The 23,131-nt window shown below is 37.4% G+C and overlaps 1 protein-coding gene, 1 non-coding gene and 4 pseudogenes across 2 annotated transcripts; all 6 read left to right on the top strand.

Annotated features, from left to right (window-relative positions):
- Positions 1-3,920: 3,920 nt before the first annotated feature.
- LOC147919460 (small nucleolar RNA R71) lies at positions 3,921-4,027 on the top strand. Its single transcript, XR_015594345.1, has one exon. It is a non-coding gene; the product is annotated as a small nucleolar RNA R71 (small nucleolar RNA).
- A 12,101-nt stretch (positions 4,028-16,128) lies between these two features.
- Positions 16,129-16,488, top strand: LOC109131233 (uncharacterized). The gene has a single exon (XM_019241925.2). The coding sequence runs from the start codon at positions 16,129-16,131 to the stop codon at positions 16,486-16,488; it is 360 nt and encodes a 119-aa protein (XP_019097470.1).
- A 745-nt stretch (positions 16,489-17,233) lies between these two features.
- Positions 17,234-17,585, top strand: LOC104771387 (uncharacterized; annotated as a pseudogene).
- Positions 17,586-19,079: 1,494 nt separating this feature from the next.
- LOC104771386 (uncharacterized) lies at positions 19,080-19,427 on the top strand (annotated as a pseudogene).
- A 1,487-nt stretch (positions 19,428-20,914) lies between these two features.
- Positions 20,915-21,262, top strand: LOC104771385 (uncharacterized; annotated as a pseudogene).
- Positions 21,263-22,739: 1,477 nt separating this feature from the next.
- Positions 22,740-23,091, top strand: LOC104771384 (uncharacterized; annotated as a pseudogene).
- Positions 23,092-23,131: the final 40 nt, after the last annotated feature.

Here is a 23,131-nt window from a genome sequence, read left to right as displayed (position 1 = left end):
CTGGTTGTTCTTTTGTTTGGAATATTTATGTTGGAATTTTCTTGGATTAATGGAATTGATTTATTTGGTTATCCGCGGTTATTGTTTTGTTGTTAGGTTGTTAGTGGGTATGGGACCACTAGTAATTTAAGGTATAAAAAAAAAAAAAACGGGAAGGGTTGTTTCAGTATCATATGGTCTATCAGCACCATTGCAAGATCAGTCTCCACAGTGCTACCAAGGATGATGGTTCCATTCCTTGCTTGAAGAAGAACTCCATTGAGAGCCAAGTCAAACATCTTTAGCTCTCCCTCATTAATGTTTCCAGTTTCCTTCCTAGCAAAGAAGGTGTTGGCAAGAGCTTTGTGGTAGTACCTCAAGACTGGGCTCCTAATCCTTGAGCTCTTGGAGTTGGAGGATGAGTAGAGCTTATTGTCCCCAATGGTTTCCCACACAGCATACAGTTCTTCTCTTGGAACCATCAAGCTCCTATTGCTCCCAACCTCAAAACCAAACACATCAGCCAGCTTCTTCATTGAGAGCTCATGCTTCTTCCCTTTGATTGTGAAAGAAATGTGACCAGCTCCTACTACAGCATCCTTCCTCACATATGTGTGCAGCTTGACAGTGGCTAGGAACTCACAGCTTTCCTCTCTATAGCCCTCCATACAAAGCCCCATGAACTTGGTAAGGCTGCTCTTCTCAAAGAGACACTCCACATCTTCATCAATGGCAAGCTTCTCCATGGTCTCCTTATGTGGATATCTGGTTCCCATCCATCCTTATGAAAACATCATAAAACTGCTTCTTTGACAATCCACAAGACTCAGCTTCTCCATCATCCATCAGTTCTTCTTCCTCACTTTCTTCTTCCTCACTCTCACTTTCACTCTCCTCTTGTTCAACCTCAACAGCTGGCCTCTTTCCTTTGGCCCTTGCTCTCCTCATAAACTCACTGAGTTTTGGCTCCCTTTCCTCCTCTGATTCAGTTCTCTCAGGATCTTCCTCAACAGCTGGGTTTCTGGAACTCGCACGCTGGCTCGGTCGGTCACTCGGACGGCCACTCGGCCGAGTGCATGCTCGAGTGGGACGTCGAGTGGACCTTCCAGCATCCTCTCTTGATTCTAAATCAACATCATGACGACCCTTAGAGCTTGCAGCTGCTTGCTTGGACTTCTTAGTGATCTTGGAAGACCATTTTGAACAAAAACTGAGAGGAATAAACTCAAAGCTTAAAGTTAATAGGTTAGTGACCCAAAAACTAGAAAGAACTAAGCTTTGAGCAAAAGATGAACTTGAGAGAGACTTTAAAGCTTGAATTTAGATATTTTGAGCAAATGTGAGAGTGTGAGAGGTATGATCTCGTGCTAGGAGTATATAAAGAAGCTAAGGGGACAAGGAGACAAGGGTGGAGCGTCCATACCATTCAAATTTGAAATGGGAATCTTTGACCTGCTTTTTGGCTACCACTCGACCCCACACTTGACCAGCACGTGGTCGAGCTCCTTGACCAATTTTGAAATTTCAAAATTTTTCTTCCTTTTCTCCCTCCACTCGATCGTTCTAGAAGCTTTGGAAACCAAATGGGCCTTAATCCTTACCCAGCTCGATCGAGTACCTCTCTTGGCCTGGTCGAGTGGGCTTGCGAACCTCCTTGCCCAAGTCCAAATCTCTTCTTACCCAACTACATTCTTAATAAAAAGCCTGTCCAACAAAAACATAAAAGAAAACACATCAAAATTACTAAGAAATTAAAGCATATTTACAATGGATACCTTAGGGACTTCCTCCCTAGTGAGCTTGTTTAAAGTCACTAAGCTTGACTTTGATTTCCTTCTTAGACTTGATCTAGATACCCAGGAGGTGATGAAATCCTCCCTGGAACCTCTTGGTCACTGTGAAGTTGATCCTTGATCACCTCACCCTTAGCACACAAACCATATTTCTTCTTGATTTTGAGCCTTGGTCTTGCTTTCCTCAAAGACCTCTTGTTCAGCTTAACTTGGAGATCCTCAACCATACTAGACAGCTCTTGAACTGACCTCTTAAGCTTCTCAACAGAATCTTCTTGAAGTGGGAGCTCAGCTTTTGGAGTTGCCTTATCACTTAACCCTTCTTGACCACCTTTGTCCTTGATAGTAAAAGGCTGGTCATCAATGGTGGGAAGGTTGGTTGGATTGTAGATATTGAACTTCATAACTACATCTTCAGCAATGTTCAAGGTCACAAGACCTTCCTTGACATCAATAACTGCTCCAACAGTAGCTAAGAATGGCCTCCCTAGTAAGATTGGATCTTCAGGCTCCTTGTCCATCTCTATCACCACAAAGTCAGTGTGGATCCTTGCTCTTCCTATCTTGAGTGGGACATTCTCCAACCTTCCAACTACCTCTCTATTTTTCCCATCAGCTAGGCACACATGGAGTTTAGTGGATTTGAAATCAGTTCTCCCAAGCTTTTGAGCTATGGAATATGGCATGACACTTGTTGAAGCTCCCAAATCACAAAGGCATTGATTGTACTGGAGGTAACTGATTGTACAAGGTAAGTAGAATGGCCATGTATCCTTAAGCTTTATTGGAATGATCACTCCTCCAAGGTTCTCAAGATCCTTCTCATCTTGAGCTTCAGCCTTCTTCTTAGACAAATCTAGCAGAAAATTTTTATAGAGAGGATATGGTTCATACTGTTCCAAGGAAGGTCCTCTCTCCTCTTCCTGGTAAGCAATGGTGATTTCTTGTATAGCCAACACTTCTTCTTTTTTCTCAACCACGGCTTCTTCCTTCAAGACCCTTTCTTCCTCTTGTTGCTTAGCCAACATTGCCTTTTTCTCAATGATCTCCCTTAATTCCTTAATCTTCTGTGCTTTAAAACGCCCAGGAAAAGGTAGTGGAGGCTTGTAGGCAGGAGGAATGTACTTGGCAGGTTTGTCAGCCTCGGACTGTCCAGCTCGATCGACTACTCGAGCATGCACTCGGTCGAGTGGCTGCTCGAGTCCATGGTCGAGCTCAGGTGCGAGCTCCAATTGCTTGTTACAAACATCACATGGGGCTTCAGTAACTAATGAATTCCCCCAAACTTGAACTGCACTGTCCTCAGTGGCTTCTTCCTCATGAACTTGAATGGCTTTGGCTGTGAACTCCCTTGGATTTTGGACAGCTTTTCCAGGGAGTTGGTTGGGTTTTGGAGCTGAAGAAGAGGCTATGTTACTCTCCATGTACTTAACTCTGGAATTCAGACCCTCAAACTTCATATTCAGATCATTGTATTGAGATGTGAGCCTTTGGTTTAGCTCAGCAAACTGTTTGGCTTCCTCTATCTTCCCTTGTGTTTGACCAATCAACAGCTGTTGTACCATGGCTCTAAGGTCTTGTTCCTGGCCTTGGTTAGTCTGAAACCCTGGTGGGAGACACAACTGGGGCTGGAACACCTGTTGCTGTTGTTTGGGGACATAGTTTTGGTGCTGTTGAGGCTGTTGAGGCTGTTGAGGAGGGTAGACTTGATCTTGTGGGTTGGCCACATTTGTGCTCCTATAGGACAGATTATTGTTCCTAAACCCTCCTTGGTTATAACCCTTGAAGCCTCCTTGGTTTTGCATATAGCATAACTCAGCAAACTTATTCTCTCCCTCTTGAACTGGAAGCTCCTCTTCACTAACAAAGTGAATAGACTTTTGCTGACTTAGCAAGATCCTATCAAGCTTTTCATTCACCATTTTCAGATCCTTCTTGTACTTGTCTTCTTGATCAGTTGATGATGACCTTATGGTTCTGTCATAGTCCTCATTGTAGTTCCCATCAGACTGTGCAAGGTTCTCTACTAACTCCCAGCCTTCTTCCACATTCTTATTGAGGAAGTTTCCACTGGAGGCTGTGTCAAGAAGCATTCTGAACTTGGGAAGCACTCCTCTATACAATGTGCTCAACAAAGACTCAACACTGAAACCATGGTGAGGACACTGAGTTTGGTACCCTTTAAACCTCTCCCAAGCTTCACAAAAGCTTTCATTACTCCTTTGAGCAAATCCAGAGATCTCATTCCTTAGTCTTGCTGTCCTAGCATTGGAGAAAAACTTGGCCAAGAAAGCCTTCTTGCATGCATCCCAAGTAGTGATTGCACCAGTAGGGAGAGTCTTTTCCCATAAGTGGGCCTTGTCCCCAAGTGAGAAAGGGAACAACCTCAGCTTGAAACCATCTTCACTTACTCCATTGATCTTGGTAAGACCACAGATTCTATCAAACTCATCAAGATGATCTAGTGGATCCTCCATAGGCAGTCCATGGAATTTATTTGCCTGAATCATCGAGATCAATCCACTCTTGATCTCAAAGTTGTTGTTGGCAACAGTTGGTGGCACAATGCCAGCTCTTTGGTTGTGAGTGTTGGGTGCATCTCCAGCACCAATGTTCCTTGGTCTCTGAACTTGATCCTGTTGATCTATAGCTACTATAACCTCTTGTTGGTGCTGAACAACTCTCCTTTGCTTAGCTCCTAAACTCTTGGTCTTTTTGTTGATGTTGTCAATAGGCCTAAGAAGATTGTCCTTTCCTTTAGACCTTGTGTGCATTAACAGACACCAACGATTTTTGCTAGGCAAGCGACTGAGCACATGCTCAAGTAGGAGGTCAAGTCGACTGGAAAATGATGGTTATAGAGATCCGGCTTCTGGCTAGAGCAGGTGCTCGATCACGACTCGGTCGAGTGGTGGTCGAGTGACTGGTCGAGTGGTACCTGAAATGGAACTTCAACCCAGAAACAGAAGATCAAGCACAGCAACCTCACAAGTGTATAAACGAACTTAATCTTAGACTAATGTGGATCCTAAATGTCACAAAACACACTCAAATGGGCAACGACGCCAAATTGAAACAGAAATATTTGTGTGGTGAAAGGTGGATGTGTATGCAATGGTGAGATATGAATGGAATGATGGATGGGTGTTTCAATTCCCCTTATGCTATTGCAGTACAAGAGGTATCAATCCTAAATGAGTGTTTGTGAACAGTTAAGATATGCATATGAATCTAAGTTAAGACAAATGTAAAGATTGTTTGTCACTAACAATCCTAAGATGAAAATGTAAAATGCAGAAAGTAAACTACAAGAACTAAGAACTAAATGCAAATGAAACAGGATGATTATAACAGTAATGATGCAAGAACAGAAATAGAAACTTCTACTAATGAACTAATGAAAGACTAGTAATGAACAGGACACTAAGTAAATGCAACAAGAATGAAACAGGAATGAAACAAGGCAATCACAAACCATGAAACACAAAGTTCTGGGGATGAACTCGAGCAGCACTCGACCGAGTGTAGGTCGAGTGAGTGGTCGAGCTAGACAAATTCGGAAAAACAGAGAAATGCAATAAAAACAGAGTAATGCTAAACCAAATCAAACTACAAGCAAGCAACAGGACTAAGACTGTAAATTCAATAAACAAAGAGGGTCCTGAGGATGGATTCATGGGATGAACTAATCATTGTGGTTGTCTAACTTGGTCAACAAATCTCAAGCAAACTTTGAGCTAACCTCTAGACATATAAATCTAAGACAAGTTTCTCCCACTCTCATGGTCAAGAAACAATCAAACCTATGCATCTTCTAGACTTGTTCTCACACAGTAAAGAATCTACACAAGCAGGCATTAAGCAATACATCTCAAACCAAAGAAGACATCTAATCTCTTAGCAAGCCTAATGGTAAGCTCTAGATCTAGCCTTATCTATGCTTCCTAAACATTGGTGTGATGCTAAGAAGCTTGAAATCAGACTCTACCCTCTCAGATATAGAATCAGCATTAAGATCATCTACCCTAGAAGAGATCTACAACAATCAAGCTTGACCAAATCACACAAACCACAAGATCAATCCATCCTAACCCATCCTCAAGATCATAAGCAAACTACTCACAACAATACATGATGAACAAAGTCAAAAACCCAGAGAATATTGAAACTTATATTATTAGAAAGATTAAACAAAGATCTTCAATATTGATGAAAGGATGAAACTCAAATTCTCAATATCTTGAAAGTTATAGAACCAACAAAATACAAGAATCTAGTCTTCTCTCTTAAGGAAGTACAAGATCTTAAAAATAAAAATGCAAATAGAATAAAGCTAAAAAAAGTAAAAACTAGGTTTAGGGAATATCTAAAAAGATGGACTCTTTGGTGGCTGCAGGTACAAGGCCTTATATAGGTGAGGAGGTGGAAGCCCTAAAAATAGAAAAAGTCAAAGTAGTCAACAGCTCGGTCAACTCGACCCTGTGCTTGGTCGAGTGGCTGGTCGAGCTGGCTTCTCTCGTGCAATCTCCACTCGGTCGAGTCCTCCTCAGCACACGGTCGAGTGTCTGGTCGAGTGTGCGGTCGAGTTGGACTCTGGACCTTGGTTCTTCAGCCTTAACTCCCTTGTTTCCTCCTCATGATTGCTTCACATCTCCTCAGCATTGCATCCATGCCCCTTAAGCTCCAAAATCACCTGTTTATGCATGAAAAGATGCAAATGCAATGCAACTAAACTCTAATGCATGATTTGGCCTAAAGCTTATGCAATAATGGTTAAAATGGATAGCAAAAGATGCAAAAGATGTGAATATAATAAGGGAAAACAAGGTAAAATATATGAACATCACAAACCGGTCCAAATCGATAATTAATCAAACTGGTCGAACCAGAGAATGTTGGTGTCGACCGACACCACCCTTGGTGTCGATAGACACCCTCCCCCAAAACGCACAGTTTTGGTTTGCGGGTGTTACAAAATCTCTCCTCACTGTGCTTTGGATATAATCGCCGTTGTTTTTGGAAATGCAACCATTAATGATACTTGCTGCCACGATCTTGTTCAAGAAAGAAAAGTGTTTCATGATACTCTCATTAAATATATTGCTGACAGACCAGCCTTAATTGCCCGTGAAGCACTATATTTGAAGAAGAGGGACGACTTGTGGAGTCATTTCGTTGTAATCTCTAAAACTGCTTAAATTATTTTGATTAAAAACTTGATAGTTTTATTGTAACATTTAATTTATCAAAAATATCCACTTCAGTACTTTTACAAAAAATAAAGGCAAAGTAAAACTCTTTGAAGATTTTCAAAACAACATTGTATTTCTAACAAAAAACAAAAAAGAAAAAATTATCTCATATGAATTTTAAACCAAAAATTCAGTTATTAATAGGATATATATTTTTGTTGACTGAATTCATATGAAACAGAAACTTAAAGAGGTTTTGAACATTCGAATAAACTGCAGACTGAATCATGTAAGAACTGTATTTGTATATTAGTATTTTAACCATAGACTACTAGGGCAAAAATTTGATTAAAGTCATTACTCACAGGTGGATTAGGTTAACAATGAAAATATAGTCCACATAACCATTAACCTCACTCACATTTAATTTGTTTATTTTTTGCCATGATTTTAATCAATATATCTATGTTTATTTATTTCGTAATTTAGTTTTCAAATTTTGTTTCTATTCTCTTTAATAAGAGAACCTTTAAACATTGTTTTACATCTATTTTAATTAAATATTTTCTCTAGTTTACGAAAAATTATTTTTTTGTAATTATTAAATTATTTTTTTGTAATTATTAGTCATCGACCTATAATATATCCATTTTTTACAAACTTATCAATAAGGTTTCAACCTTTTTATTTATTTTAAAAAATGTTGCACATTTCATATATACAGCTCTAGTGAATCTCAGATTCTTTAATAAAAAATTATATTGTAATGTTGTAATGGAAAGATACTAGTGTCATTTCTTTGTCATTTAGATAAGAACATTATTAGTGTGATTTAGAGTTTTTATACATTAAAAATAAAATATATTTATATGTCAAACTACTAAAAAATAGATTAATATATTTTTAAAAATCTAAATATTTCAGTTTGTTTATAACTCATATTCAAAAATTTTGCTTATAAGTTTGCATGATTCCAAACAAAATTATAACATTTCCATTTAAAAAGATATATTTAATTGTGTTAAATTTGTCATTATAATTTTAAAAATAATTATTAAAAAGAGAAAATTAAACGCTCTTTGTAACATCCGCGAACCAATTTTTAAGGTTTTGGTGTGGGTGTCGATCGACACCCTTGGTCTATCGATCGACACCATGTTTTCTGGTTTGGTCCGGTTCGTTTTAATTGCTGTTTGGTTCGGTTTGGTTCAAGGAAAATCCCTAAATCGTATTATAAGTGGAGAAGCGACAAATTAAGGGTTTTAGGGTGTCTTGTCGCTGTTTTCAGAGATAGAGAGAGAGGAGAGAGCCTATTGTGGTGTGAAGGAGATTAAAGGAGAAAGATCAGAATCGTTAGGGTTTGGGAGGAAACAGTTTCGGCATATCAAATCGTTCTCAAAGGTAATGAAATTTGGTAGGTTTATTCCCAAGTCTTTCATCGTCATTCGCCTTTTTACAGAAGTAGATTTGGATTTAAACTCGATGAGTTATTGGCAGTTTCGTGAGACACGTTTTCTCAGACGCGAGTTGGGACTATCGGAGATTGTAACTGAGATCGTGGTCTCGTGTGGTGCCTGATCGTGCTGAACTTTTGTGGGAAGCTTCGTGACGTCTAGGGGTAGCTTCTCACCGGAGCGATTTGATAGTTAACGGTTGGTTTTTATTTTAGGGTTTCGTCTTTGAGACTGTTCTTTTCTGATGTTTCTGTCCAGTTTTGCTATAAGTCGTTTTTGGTTGTGTGGCTTGTTGTAGGGCGTTTCTGGGCTGTTTCAGACGTTAGGAGGGTCTCAACTGGTTGTATTGGTTGTTATAATCAGTTGATAAGGTGAGTGCTTGACCATGGTTGATCTAAGCATGAGATCTCTCTTGTTTGGGTGTTTTCTTTGCTGTTTGTGTTATTTTGTTGCTTGGGTTCGTTGCTTTTGTGATTCCCAGTGATTTCCGAGGTAATTGGGTGAGTTTGAGATGGATTCGAGATGATTTGGAAGGGGAGTTCGACGTTCGTGTTCGCGCAGATCGTGTCTGCAGAAGAGGCATCGGTCGACACTGTTTAGCATCGGTCGACACCATTGTTTGTAGTATCGATCGACACCGTGAGGCATCGGTCGACACTGGTCTCAGCCGAGACTTGTTTTCCTGGTTTGATGTATTGTTGTGTGTTGTTTGTTTTGCTTAAACATGAGGGTCTCATATGCTTGTGTGTATAACCTAGTAGATGGGAGGACGGCCTCACTAAGTATTTATGATAATACTTACGCATCTCAATTGTTGTTTGTGGTGTGAAGGTAAAGGCAAAAGTGTGATCGTCGAATCATGGCGATGAGGAGGAGGATGATCTAGGGTCTCGTTTGTGTGTTATTGGATTTGTTGGTTATGTTGTTGGAACCTTGGTTAGTGTTATGGTAGGTTGCCGGATAGAATGGTTAGGAATGTTATTGTATTGATGATTTGTTGGTTTTGTATTATTGGTATGTTTCCGCTGTGCTTAATGTTATTGCTGGTTTAATGTTGAGTTGTGGTTTGGGTTGGTTAATTAAGAAGTATGGGATGATTAATTATATATTGTTTTTAATTATTAAAAAAAAGGGGTCGGGTTGTTTCATTTTGGTATCAGAGTCCTTACGGTTTTAGGTTTGGGTTCACTAGGCTTTGTGCTGTAGATGTTTGGGATTTGCATGCTTGAATTGATTATGTGAGTTAGTCAATTGTGTGTGGCATGGAGTCTTAGAACATCCTCTTCGAGCCTTCAATGAGATTCCACGGTGAGTTATTGTTATGTTTCTTTGTGTGGTATTGATTTGTTTTCTGCTTGTTAGCCTCTGCTCTTGGAAGATCAGTGGTTAAGGTGTTTGAGTAGTTGGTCGTGGACGGGGACGTGGTCGTGGTCATTGTCGGGCGGGTCCCGAGGCCAGCGAGTGTGTGGTCCAGAGTTCCACGAGGAGGTACGTCAGAGGGTCGCAAGCGTATCAGGAGGGACCTGAGGGGATTAGCCGGTGAGCGTGCGGGGGGGGGGGGGGGGGGGGGGGGGCTGGGAACCCAGGTGTGGGGTTGCAGCAGGTGGAGCCCAGGGTCGAGATGATCGCTTGGCGGATCTGTTGGCGTACTGTTGGAGCGGTTACCGAGAGGGGTACCAGTGTAGGCTCCAGTTGTGCCGCATGTGGCGGGGTGCAGTCGAGGGCTGCGGATGTTGAGGACTTTCCACCTTATGTTAAGAGGATGGAGCGGTTGTAGATGACCGGTATGAGATTATTCTCAAGAGGTATCGGGCCTAGAGAGGCGGATAGGTGGACATATGCAGTTGGAGCAGATACTTCTCTGCTTGGTGGTTAATCCAGTTGGATATAAGTTGAGTGGGCAGGTGTAACATTGCAATGTTATACTCGGACCACAGGAGGTAGTTGTGTCGAGAGATATTTATAGTCGTTAAGGATTGTTGCTCCTGAGGGGATGGTGATTCCCCTGAATACCGATAGCTCGAGGGGCTGAGGGCTCCGAGAGTGGCAGAGGGGATTTTGTTCTCCTGAGGGGATGAGTAGTTCCCCTGATACCGAGATCTTGAGGATTGTGGTCCAAGAGTGAGACGGTATAACTCGAAGACGCTGGTCTGAGAGTGAGATCGGTATGACTCGAAGGTTGCGACCTAAGAGTGGAAGAGTTGGGAGCAAGAAATTCCTAGGACGTGAGTATAAACATAACGATTGAATGTAGACCTTGAGAGATTGACGGTGGTTTAATCTCGGGTTTTGAATGTGTTGACTTTTGGGACAAGGTTTTATGACCATAGCGTTTATGAATGTTTGGCTGTGTGCCAGGATTGCGAGGCCGGTGGTGCCGGAGTCCCGGGAAGGGGAGTTACAGCAGGATTGAGCCGGGAGAGGCATGTTTGCCAGATACATAAGTTCACGAAAAGCCTTCATGGCAAGATAAACTAATCGTTGTAACGATGCTGGATGAAGTTCATTGGAGTTGGACAGGGTTGCTAGATCCAAGGTTTTGGTAAACTTGTTTGAGGGAATAAGTCAATTGGTTTGAGTTAGCTGCCTGCAAAGCATTTGACACGGTGAATCAGAATATGCGAACGTATGGTACTTGTTTGTTTTATTACGCTCGTATTGATGATTTACTGTGGAGAATTGCCAAGTGGAAAAGCTATTTCTGGAATAAGTTATCTTGGGGAAGTTTCCCTAAGTGGCAAGTTACTAGAGGTTCTTGGACGAACAAGAGGGTTAATATTTAGGTGGCGGCGAGTTGATGTCGGCATACTTGAGTATTTGTTTAGTTGAGCTGAGGAAGCAACTAGAGGATTTATGGAGCAAGGGATTTATACGTTCTAGTGTATCACAGTGGAGAGCACTGGTGTTATTTATTAAGAAGAAAGATGGGAGTTTCCGCTTGTGCATTGACTAATGGGGTTTGAACCGGGTCACTGTCAAGAACAAGTACCCTCTTCCCAGGATTGATGAGTTGTTGAATCAGCTGGGAGGTGCTACTCGGTTCTCTAAGGTAGATCTGGCGTCGGGTTATCATCAGATACCGATAGATGAGGCAGATGTGAGGAAGACTACTTTCGGGACGAGGTATGGGCACTATGAGTTTGTGGTGATGCTTTTCGGATTGACTAACGCGCCAGCAGCATTTATGAGATTGATGAACAGTGTGTTTCAGGAGTTTCTGGATGTATCTGTCATCATTTTCATCGACGATATCCTGGTTTATTCTAAGAGTCCTGAGGTGCATGCAGTGCATTTGAGGGCAGTTATGGAGAAGCTGCGGGAGCAGAAGTTGTTTGCTAAGTGGAGCAAGTACAGTTTTTAGCAGCGTGAGATGGGCTTTCTGGGTCACATTGTTTCTGCATAGTGAGTTTCTGTAGATCCGGAGAAGATTCAGGCTATCAGGGATTGGCCTAGACAACAGAATGTCACTAAGATCAGGAGTTTCCTTGGTTTGATAGGTTACTACAGGACCATGAGATGAAGTCTCTGGTAGGAGAGGTCAGTGCGTTGAGCTTGTGTGTGGTTCCTCGAGAACCATTGGGTTAGGAGGCGGCTTATGGAGCGGATCTTCTGAGCAGGGTGTGGTTGGCTCAGGAGAAGGATTTGGGGCTGGTGAATGTCTCTAAGGATGTTGATTCAGAGTATCAGGTCTCAACTAATGGTACTATCTTGGTGCACGGTCTGATTTGTGTGCCCAAGGATAAGGATTTGAGATAGGAGATCTTGAGGGAGGCTCATGCGAGCATGTTTTTTTATTCATCCAGGAGCGACTAGGATGTACCGTGATCTCAAGAGGTACTATCATTAGGTCGGGATGAAGAAGGTTGTAGCTAGTTGGGTCGCGAGGTGCGACGTGTGTCAGCTGGTGAAGGCTGAGCATCAGGTTCCAAGTGGATTACTAAAGAGTCTACCCATTTCAGAGTGGAAGTGGGATATGATCACGATGGATTTTGTGGTAGGTTGCCAGTGTCACGAACTTTTGATGTTATTTGGGTCATCGTGGACCGGTTGACTAAGTCAGCATATTTTCTATCCATTAAGAAGATTGATGGAGCAGCGGTCTTGGCTAAGAAGTATGTGAGAGAGATAGTCAGATTGCATGGGGTGCCAGCGAGCATTGTGTTTGACAGGGATTCTAAGTTCACTTCGGTGTTCTGGAAGGTATTTCAGGCAGAGATGGGCACTAAGGTGCATGTGAGTACAGCTTATCATCCCCAGACAGATGGACAGTCTGAGAGGACGATCCAGACGCTGGAGGATTTGTGTGTTGGATTGGGGTGGCCATTGGGCAGATCACCTGAACCTGGTAGAGTTTGCTTACAACAACAGTTATCAAGCAAGTATTAAGATGGCTCCTTATAAGGCTTTGTATGGGAGACCATGTCGTACACCGTTATGTTGGACTCTGGTGGGGGAGAGGAGCATATATGGTGTGGATTTTATTCAGGAGACCTCAGAGAAGATTCGGGTTCTGAGGCTGAACATGAGGGAGGCTCAGGATCGGCAGAAGAGCTATGCTGATAAGAGGAGATAGGATCTTGAGTTTCAGGTTGACGATAGAGTGTAGCTCAAGATGGCTATGTTGCGGGGTCCGAACAGGTCATTGTCAGAGACTAAGTTGAGTCCGAGGTACATGGGTCCATGCAGAGTGGTTGAGCGGGTGGGACCAGTTGCATATTGGCTGGAGTTGCTTGAGGTTATGCGTGCGTTCCACAAGGTATTTCATGTGTCGATGCTGAGGAAGTGTCTTCACGAGGGTGACCGGCTATTGCCTAAGATTCCTGAGGATCTTCAGCCCAACATGACGTTGGAGGCGAGACCGTTGAGGGTACTCAGGAGGAGAGTCAAGGAACTTCGGAAGAAGAAGATTCCTTTGATGAGAGTCCTGTAGGACTGTGATGGAGTAGAGGAGCAGACTTGGGAGCCTGAGGCGAGGATGAAGGCAAGGTTTAAGAAGTGGTTTGAGAAGCAGGCCGCAACTTGAACTTGTCTAGCCAGGTCTGAGTTGTAGTCCGTGGCTGGAGCGGGTACGGAGTATTCCAGCCCATCTCTCTTGATACTTGGTCGCTTAGGGGTGGTTGGTTGGGCGACTCAGTACTAAGATGAGGTGGTGCTCGGAATGCGGGTTGATGGATTGGATTGTTGTATCTTATTGTTTCTGTTGTATTTTCGTTGAGGTTGTAACGATTATGACATTTTGAGATTAATAAGATGAGTATTTTCCTTTATGTTTGACTGTTGTCGTCATGGGAAAAAGAGAAATAGCTCGGGTTTCTATTTTTGGAAGTTTCCATAAATAGAAAGTTTCCACAAAAGGAAAGTTTCCAGAATTAGAAAGTTTCTAAAAGGAGAATTTTTGTGGGAAGTGTTGAGGTAGATCTAGCCGGAAGATACTCGATGGCATCAGGTTTGTTTTGCTCAAGGCCGTGTGGGCCCAACTCATGTGATACCGATAGCTCGGTGGACTTTGTGGCCAGAGAGTGGGAGTGGTATGAGGCTTCGGATGACGATCCGAGAGCGTGCTTGAGGGTGGCGACCCAAGAGCGGGATATTTGAGACTCCCTGGATACCGTAGCTGTGAGCCGCGGCTTGGCAGTGAGCCGGTATGTCTCGAGGGTTGCGACCCTAGAGCGGGGGGAGTGTGTGTGAGTGACTTCCTGGATGCCGTAGTTTAAGGCGGTTGGCCTGATAGCGAGTCGGCATGATTCGTTGGTTGCAACCACGGACGGGGGAAGCACTGAGTTGTGAGCAAATAGTGTCTTTGATGCGAGTATATTGGCTAGAGGGAGACCTCATGGTTCAGTCGGAGGTGTGCGGGCTGTTGCGACAGTGCACGGGAAACCTTGGCTGACGGTATTTAGTCCGGTCGGGGACGTGCGGGCCGTGTTGATGGTGGCACGGAGGTCCTTGACAGTTGGACGGTTTTGCGGGATTCGAGGACGAATCCTCGTTGGTGGGGGAGAATTGTAACATCCGCGAACCAATTTTTAAGGTTTTGGTGTGGGTGTCGATCGACACCCTTGGTCTATCGATCGACACCATGTTTTCTGGTTTGGTCCGGTTCGTTTTAATTGCTGTTTGGTTCGGTTTGGTTCAAGGAAAATCCCTAAATCGTGTTATAAGTGGAGAAGCGACAAATTAAGGGTTTTAGGGTGTCTTGTCGCCGTTTTCAGAGATAGAGAGAGAGGAGAGAGCGTATTGTGGTGTGAAGGAGATTAAAAGAGAAAGATCAGAATCGTTAGGGTTTGGGAGGAAACAGTTTCGGCATATCAAATCGTTCTCAAAGGTAATGAAATTTGGTAGGTTTATTCCCAAGTCTTTCATCGTCATTCGCCTTTTTACAGAAGTAGATTTGGATTTAAACTCGATGAGTTATTGGCAGTTTCGTGAGACACGTTTTCTCAGACGCGAGTTGGGACCATCGGAGATTGTAACTAAGATCGTGGTCTCGTGTGGTTCCTGATCGTGCTGAAATTTTGTGGGAAGCTTCGTGACGTCTAGATATAGCTTCTCACCGGAGCGATTTGATAGTTAACGGTTGGTATTTATTTTAGGGTTTCATCTTTGAGACTGTTCTTTTCTGATGTTTCTGTCCAGTTTTGCTATAAGTCGTTTTTGGTTGTGTGGCTTGTTGTAGGGCGTTTCTGGGCTGTTTCAGACGTTAGGAGGGTCTCAACTGGTTGTATTGGTTGTTATAATCAGTTGATAAGGTGAGTGCTTGACCATGGTTGATCTAAGCATGAGATCTCTCTTGTTTAGGTGTTTTCTTTGCTGTTTGTGTTGTTTTGCTTGGGTTCGTTGCTTTTGTGATTCCCAGTGATTTCTGAGGTAATTGGGTGAGTTTGAGACGGATTCGAGATGATTTGGAAGGGGAGTTTGACGTTCGTGTTCGCGCAGATCGTGTCTGCAGAAGAGGCATCGGTCGACACTGTTTAGCATCGGTCGACACCACTGTTTGTAGTATCGATCGACACCGTGAGGCATCGGTCGACACTGGTCTCAGCCGAGACTTGTTTTCCTGGTTTGATGTATTGTTGTGTGTTGTTTGTTTTGCTTAAACATGAGGGTCTCATATGCTTGTGTGTATAACCTAGTAGATGGGAGGACGGCCTCACTAAGTATTTATGATAATACTTACGCATCTCAATTGTTGTTTGTGGTGTGCAGGTAAAGGCAAAAGTGTGATCGTGGAATCATGGCGATGAGGAGGAGGATGATCTAGGGTCTCGTTTGTGTGTTATTGGATTTGTTGGTTATGTTGTTGGAACCTTGGTTAGTGTTATGGTAGGTTGCCAGATAGAATGGTTAGGAATGTTATTGTATTGATGATTTGTTGGTTTTGTATTATTGGAATGTTTTCGCTGTGCTTAATGTTATTGCTGGTTTAATGTTGAGTTGTGGTTTGGGTTGGTTAATTAAGAAGTATGGGATGTTTAATTAAAAAAAAAGGGGTCGGGTTGTTTCACTCTTAGTGTGTTTTTACCAAGAAAATAAACTCTTTCTCATTAATTATTTTAGTTCTTTAATATGTTATGATAGTTACGTTAGGTTTTCAATTACATATAAATATCTTATGTGGCTTTGTGTCTATAATATCAAATACCAAACACACTTCATTACATTCTTTTCATATAGGAAATAATAGTTAGTAAAATTCACGTATAAGCACATATGGCTAAATTTACCTCTCAGATTGCTATGCTATTCATTGTTGTAGCTTTGGTTTGTGCATTTGTTCCTGTATTTTCAGTCGACGAATCTGAAGCAAAATCATTATGGGATACTTGTCTTGTTAAAATCTCTCCTCATTGTGCCTTGGATATAATCGCCGTTGTTTTTGGAAATGCAACCATCAATGATACTTGCTGCCACGATCTTGTTCAAGAAGGAAAAGTGTGTCACGATACTCTCATTAAATATATTGCTGACAGACCAGCCTTAATTGCCCGTAAAGCACTATATTTGAAGAAGAGAGACGACTTGTGGACTCATTGCATTGCACTATATTTACTCTGTTTCTTTTCTCTTTAATAAGAGATCGATCCTTTAAACATTGTTTTACATCTATTTTAAGGAAATATTTTCTCTAGTTTACGTAAAATTCCTTTTTGTATTAATTAGTCATCGACCTATAATATATCCATTTTTTACAAACTGATTAATAAGGTTTCAACCTTTTTATTTATTTTTAAAAATGTTGCACATTTCATATATACAGCTCTAGTGAATCTCATATTCTTTAATAAAAAATTATATTGAAATGTTGTAATAGAAGCATACTAGTGGCATTTCTTTGTCATTTAGATAAAAACTTTATTAGTGTGACTTAGAGTTTTTATACATTAAAAATAAAATATATTTATATGTCAAACTACTAAAAAAGAGATTAATATATTTTTAAAACTCTAAATATTTCAGTTAGTGTATAACCTCATATTCAAAAATTTCGCTTAGAAGTTTGCATGATTGAAAAAAAATTATAACGTTTTCCATTTTAAAAGATATCTTTAATTGTTTTAAATTTTTCATTATAATTTTAGGAACAATTATTAAATAGAGAAAATTAAACACTCTTAGTGTATTTATTTACCAAGAAAATAAACTCTTCACATTAATTATTTTAGTTCTCTAATATGTTATGATAGTTACGTTAGGTTTTCAATTACATATAAATAGTTTATGTAGCTTTGTGTCTATAATATCAAATACAAAACACACTTCTTTACATCTTTTCATATAAGAAATAATAGTTAGTAAAATTCACGTATAAGCACATATGGCTAAATTTACCTCTCAGATTGCTATGCTATTCATTGTTGTAGCTTTGGTTTGTGCATTTGTTCCTGTATTTTCAGTTTACGAATCTGAAGCAAAATCGTTATATATGGGATACTTGTCTTGTTAAAATCTCTCCTCACTGTGCCTTGGATATAATCGCCGTTGTTTTTGGAAATGCAACCATCAATGATACTTGCTGCCACGTTCTTGTTCAAGAAGGAAAAGTGTGTCACGATACTCTCATTAAATATATTGCTGACAGACCAGCCTTAATTGCCCGTGAAGCACTATATTTGAAGAAGAGAGACGACTTGTGGACTCAGTGCATTGCTATCTCTAAAACTGCTTAAATTATTTTGATTAAAAACTTGATAGTTTTGTTGTAACATTTAATTTATCAGAATTATCCACTTCAGTACTTTTACAAAAAAATCAAGGCAAAGTAAATCTCTTTGAAGATTTTCAAAACAACTTTGTATTTCTAACAAAAAAACAAAAAACAAAAAATTATCTCATATGAATTTTAAACCAAAAATTCAGATCTTAATAGGACATATATTTTTGTTGACTGAATTCAATTTATATATATATATATATATAAATATATTAAATTTACAACAACTGTATAATCCTATCAAGTTTCCTAATTTTTATTATAAATAATGACATATTATTCTAGTTAATTTCAATAGACAGGTATATATACAATTTTTATCTTTATGCTTAAGCTCTAATTCCTCCAAGAAAAAAAATTATAAAATTATGAAAACTGATTAGAAAAACGTAACAAAAAAAAATCAATCTGAAATTCGAAAATGAAACAGAAACTTAAAGAGATTATGAACATTCGAATAAACTGCAGACTGAATCATGTAAAAACTGTATTTCTATATTAGTATTTCAACCATAGACTACTAGGGCTAAAATTTGATTAAAGTCCTTACCCACAAGTGGATTAGGTTGACAATGAAAATATAGTCCACATAACTATTAACCTCACTCACATTAAATTTGTTTCTTTTTTGCCATGATTTTAATCAATATATCTATGTTTATTTACTCTGTTTTTTGGTTTTCAAATTTTTTTTCCATTCTCCTTAATAAGAGAACCTTTAAACATTGTTTTACATCTATTTTATGGAAATATTTTCTCTAGTTTACGTAAAATTCTTTTTTGTATTTATTAGTCATCGACCTATAATATATCTATTTTTTACAAACTGATTAATAAGGTTTCAACCTTTTTATTTATTTTAAGAAATGTTGCACATTTCATATATACAGCTCTAGTGAATCTCAGATTCTTAAAAAAAAAAATTATATTGAAATGTTGTAATAGAAACATACTAGTGGCATTTCTTTGTCATTTAGATAAGAACTTTATTAGTGTGACTTAGAGTTTTTATACATTAAAAATAAAATATATTTATATGTCAAACTACTAAAAAATAGATTAATATATTTTTAAAACTCTAAATATTTCAGTTAGTATATAACCTCATATTCAAAAATTTCGCTTAGAAATTTGCATGATTGAAAACAAAATTAAAACGTTTTCCATTTTAAAAGATATCTTTAATTGTTTTAAATTTTTCATTATAATTTTAAAAACAATTATTAAATAGAGAAAATTAAACACTCTTAGTGTCTTTATTTACCAAGAAAATAAACTCTTCACATTAATTATTTTAGTTCTTTAATATGTTATGATAGTTACGTTAGGTTTTCAATTACATATAAATAGTTTATGTAGCTTTGTGTCTATAATATCAAATACGAAACACACTTCTTTACATCTTTTCATATAAGAAATAATAGTTAGTAAAATTCACGTATAAGCACATATGGCTAAATTTACCTCTCAGATTGCAATGCTATTCATTGTTGTAGCTTTGGTTTGTGCATTTGTTCCTGTATTTTCAGTTAACGAATCTGAAGCAAAATCGTTATGGGATACTTGTCTTGTTAAAATCTCTCCTCACTGTGCCTTGGATATAATCGCCGTTGTTTTTGGAAATGCAACCATCAATGATACTTGCTGCCACAATCTTGTTTAAGAAGGAAAAGTGTGTCACGATACTCTCATTAAATATATTGCTGACAGACCAGCCTTAATTGCCCGTGAAGCACTATATTTGAAGAAGAGAGACGACTTGTGGACTCATTGCATTGCTATCTCTAAAACTGCTTAAATTATTTTGATTAAAAACTTGATAGTTTTGTTGTAACATTTAATTTATCAGAATTATCCACTTCAGTACTTTTACAAAAAAATCAAGGCAAAGTAAATCTCGTTGAAGATTTTCAAAACAACTTTGTATTTCTAACAAAAAAACAAAAAACAAAAAATTATCTCATATGAATTTTAAACCAAAAATTCAGATATTAATAGGACATATATTTTTGTTGACTGAATTCAATTTATATATATATATATATATTTTAAATTTACAACAACTGTATAATCCTATCAAGTTTCCTAATTTTTATTATAAATAATGACATATTATTCTAGTTAATTTCAATAGACATGTATATATACAATTTTTATCTTTATGCTTAAGCTCTAATTCCTCCAAGAAAAAAAATTATAAAATTACGAAAACTGATTAGAAAAACGTAACAAAAAAAAATCAATCTGAAATTCGAAAATGAAACAGAAACTTAAAGAGATTTTGAACATTCGAATAAACTGCAGACTGAATCATGTAAAAACTGTATTTGTATATTAGTATTTCAACCATAGACTACTAGAGCTAAAATTTGATTAAAGTCCTTACCCACAAGTGGATTAGGTTGACAATGAAAATATAGTCCACATAACTATTAACCTCACTCACATTAAATTTGTTTCTTTTTTGCCATGATTTTAATCAATATATCTATGTTTATTTACTCCGTTTTTTGGTTTTCAAATTTTGTTTCCATTCTCCTTAATAAGAGAACCTTTAAACATTGTTTTACATCTATTTTATGGAAATATTTTCTCTAGTTTACGTAAAATTCTTTTTTGTATTTATTAGTCATCGACCTATAATATATCCATTTTTTACAAACTGATTAATAAGGTTTCAACCTTTTTATTTATTTTAAAAAATGTTGCACATTTCATATATACAGCTCTAGTGAATCTCAGATTCTTAAAAAAAAAATTATATTGAAATGTTGTAATAGAAACATACTAGTGGCATTTCTTTGTCATTTAGATAAGAACTTTATTAGTGTGACTTAGAGTTTTTATACATTAAAAATAAAATATATTTATATGTCAAACTACTAAAAAATAGATTAATATATTTTTAAAACTCTAAATATTTCAGTTAGTATATAACCTCATATTCAAAAATTTCGCTTAGAAGTTTGCATGATTGAAAACAAAATTATAACGTTTTCCATTTTAAAAGATATCTTTAATTGTTTTAAATTTTTCATTATAATTTTAAAAACAATTATTAAATAGAGAAAATTAAACACTCTTAGTGTATTTATTTACCAAGAAAATAAACTCTTCACATTAATTATTTTAGTTCTTTAATATGTTATGATAGTTACGTTAGGTTTTCAATTACATATAAATAGTTTATGTAGCTTTGTGTCTATAATATCAAATACGAAACACACTTCTTTACATCTTTTCATATAAGAAATAATAGTTAGTAAAAGTCACGTATAAGCACATATGGCTAAATTTACCTCTCAGATTGCAATGCTATTCATTGTTGTAGCTTTGGTTTGTGCATTTGTTCATGTATTTTCAGTTAACGAATCTGAAGCAAAATCGTTATGGGATACTTGTCTTGTTAAAATCTCTCCTCACTGTGCCTTGGATATAATAGCTGTTGTTTTTGGAAATGCAACCATCAATGATACTTGCTGCCACAATCTTGTTTAAGAAGGAAAAGTGTGTCACGATACTCTCATTAAATATATTGCTGACAGACCAGCCTTAATTGCCCGTGAAGCACTATATTTGAAGAAGAGGGACGACTTGTGGAGTCATTGCGTTGCAATCTCTAAAACTGCTTAAATTATTTTGATTAAAAACTTGATAGTTTTGTTGTAACATTTAATTTATTAGAAATATCCACTTCAGTACATTTACAAAAAATAAAGGCAAAGTAAATCTCTTTGAAGATTTTCAAAACAACTTTGTATTTCTAACCAAAAACAAAAAAGAAAAAAATTATCTCATCTGAATTTTAAACCAAAAATTCTGATATTAATAGGATATATATTTTTGTTGACTGAATTCCATTTATATATATAAAAATATATTAAATTTACAACAACTGTATAATCCTATCCTGTTTCCTAATTTTTATTATAAATAATGACATATTATTTTAGTCAATTTCAATAGACAGGTATATATACAATTTTTATCTTTATGCTTAAGCTCTAATTCCTCCAATAAAAAATTATAAAAGTACAAAGACTGATTAGAAAGGCGAAAAAAAAAAATCAATTTTAAATTCAAAACTGAAACAGGAACTTAAAGAGGTTTTGAACATTCCAATAAACTGCAGACTGGTTCATTTAAGAACGATATTTGTATATTAGTATTTTAACCATATACTACTAGTGCTAAAATTTGATTAAAGTCCTTATCCACAAGTGGATTAGGTTGACAATGAAAATAGTCCACATAACTATTAACTTCACTCACATTTAATTTGTTTCTCTTTTTGCCATGATTTTAATCTTTATATCTATGTTTACTTATTTCGTAAATTGGTTTTCAAATTTTTGTTTCATTTCTCTTTAATAAGAGATCGATCCTTTAAACATTGTTTTACATCTATTTCAAGGAAATATTTTCTCTAGTTTACGAAAAAAATTTTTTTTGGTAATTATTAGTCATCGACCTATAATTTATTCATTTTTTTACAAACTTATCAATAAGGTTTCAACCTTTTTATATATGTTAAAAAATGTTGCACATTTCATATATACAGCTCTAGTGAATCTCAGATTCTTTAATAAAAAAATTATATTGAAATGTTGTAATAGAAACATACTAGTGGCATTTCTTTGTCATTTAGATAAGAACTCTATTAGTGTGACTTAGAGTTTTTATTCATTAAAAATAAAATATATTTATATGTCAAACTACTAAAAAATAGATTAATATATTTTTAAAACTCTAAATATTTCAGTTAGTATTCAAAAATTTGGCTTAGAAGTTTGCATGATTCAAAACAAAATTATAACGTTTTCCATTTTAAAAGATATCTTTAATTGTTTTAAATTTTTCATTATAATTTTAAAAACAATTATTATAAAGAGAAAATTAAATGCTCTTAGTGTATTTATTTACCAAGAAAATAAACTCTTTCTCATTAATTATTTTAGTTCTTTAATATGTTATGATAGTTACGTTAGGTTTTCAATTACATATAAATAGCTTATGTAGGTTTGTGTCTATAATATCAAATAGTAAACACACTTCATTACATCTTTTCATATAAGAAATAATAATCAGTAAAATTCACTTATAAGCACATATGGCTAAATTTACCTCTCAGATTGCTATGCTATACATTGTTGTAGCTTTAGTTTGTGCATTTGTTCCTGTATTTTCAGTCGACGAATCTGAAGCAAAAACGTTATATATGGGATACTTGTCTTGTTAAAATCTCTCCTCAATGTGCCTTGGATATAATCGCCGTTGTTTTTGGAAATGAAACCATCAATGATACTTGCTGCCACGATCTTGTTCGAGAAGGCAAAGTGTGTCACGATACTCTCATTAAATATATTGCTGACAGACCAGCCTTAATTTCCCGTGAAGCACTATATTTGAAGAAGAGGGACGACTTGTGGAGTCATTGCGTTGCAATCTCTAAAACTGCTTAAATTATTTTGATTAAAACCATGATAGTTTTGTTGTAACATT

The sequence above is a fragment of the Camelina sativa genome, chromosome 20 (assembly GCF_030686135.1).
Source record: "Camelina sativa cultivar CO46 ecotype springtype chromosome 20, ASM3068613v1".
Lineage (NCBI taxonomy): Eukaryota > Viridiplantae > Streptophyta > Magnoliopsida > Brassicales > Brassicaceae > Camelina > Camelina sativa.
Note: the sequence above shows the minus strand (reverse complement) of the source record. Positions and strands in the feature narration are given on the sequence as shown.

Bases quoted from the DNA above. Each gene is read 5' to 3' on its own strand.
- LOC109131233 (XM_019241925.2), top strand. From the start codon at position 16,129: ATGGCTAAATTTACCTCTCAGATTGCTATGCTATTCATTGTTGTAGCT.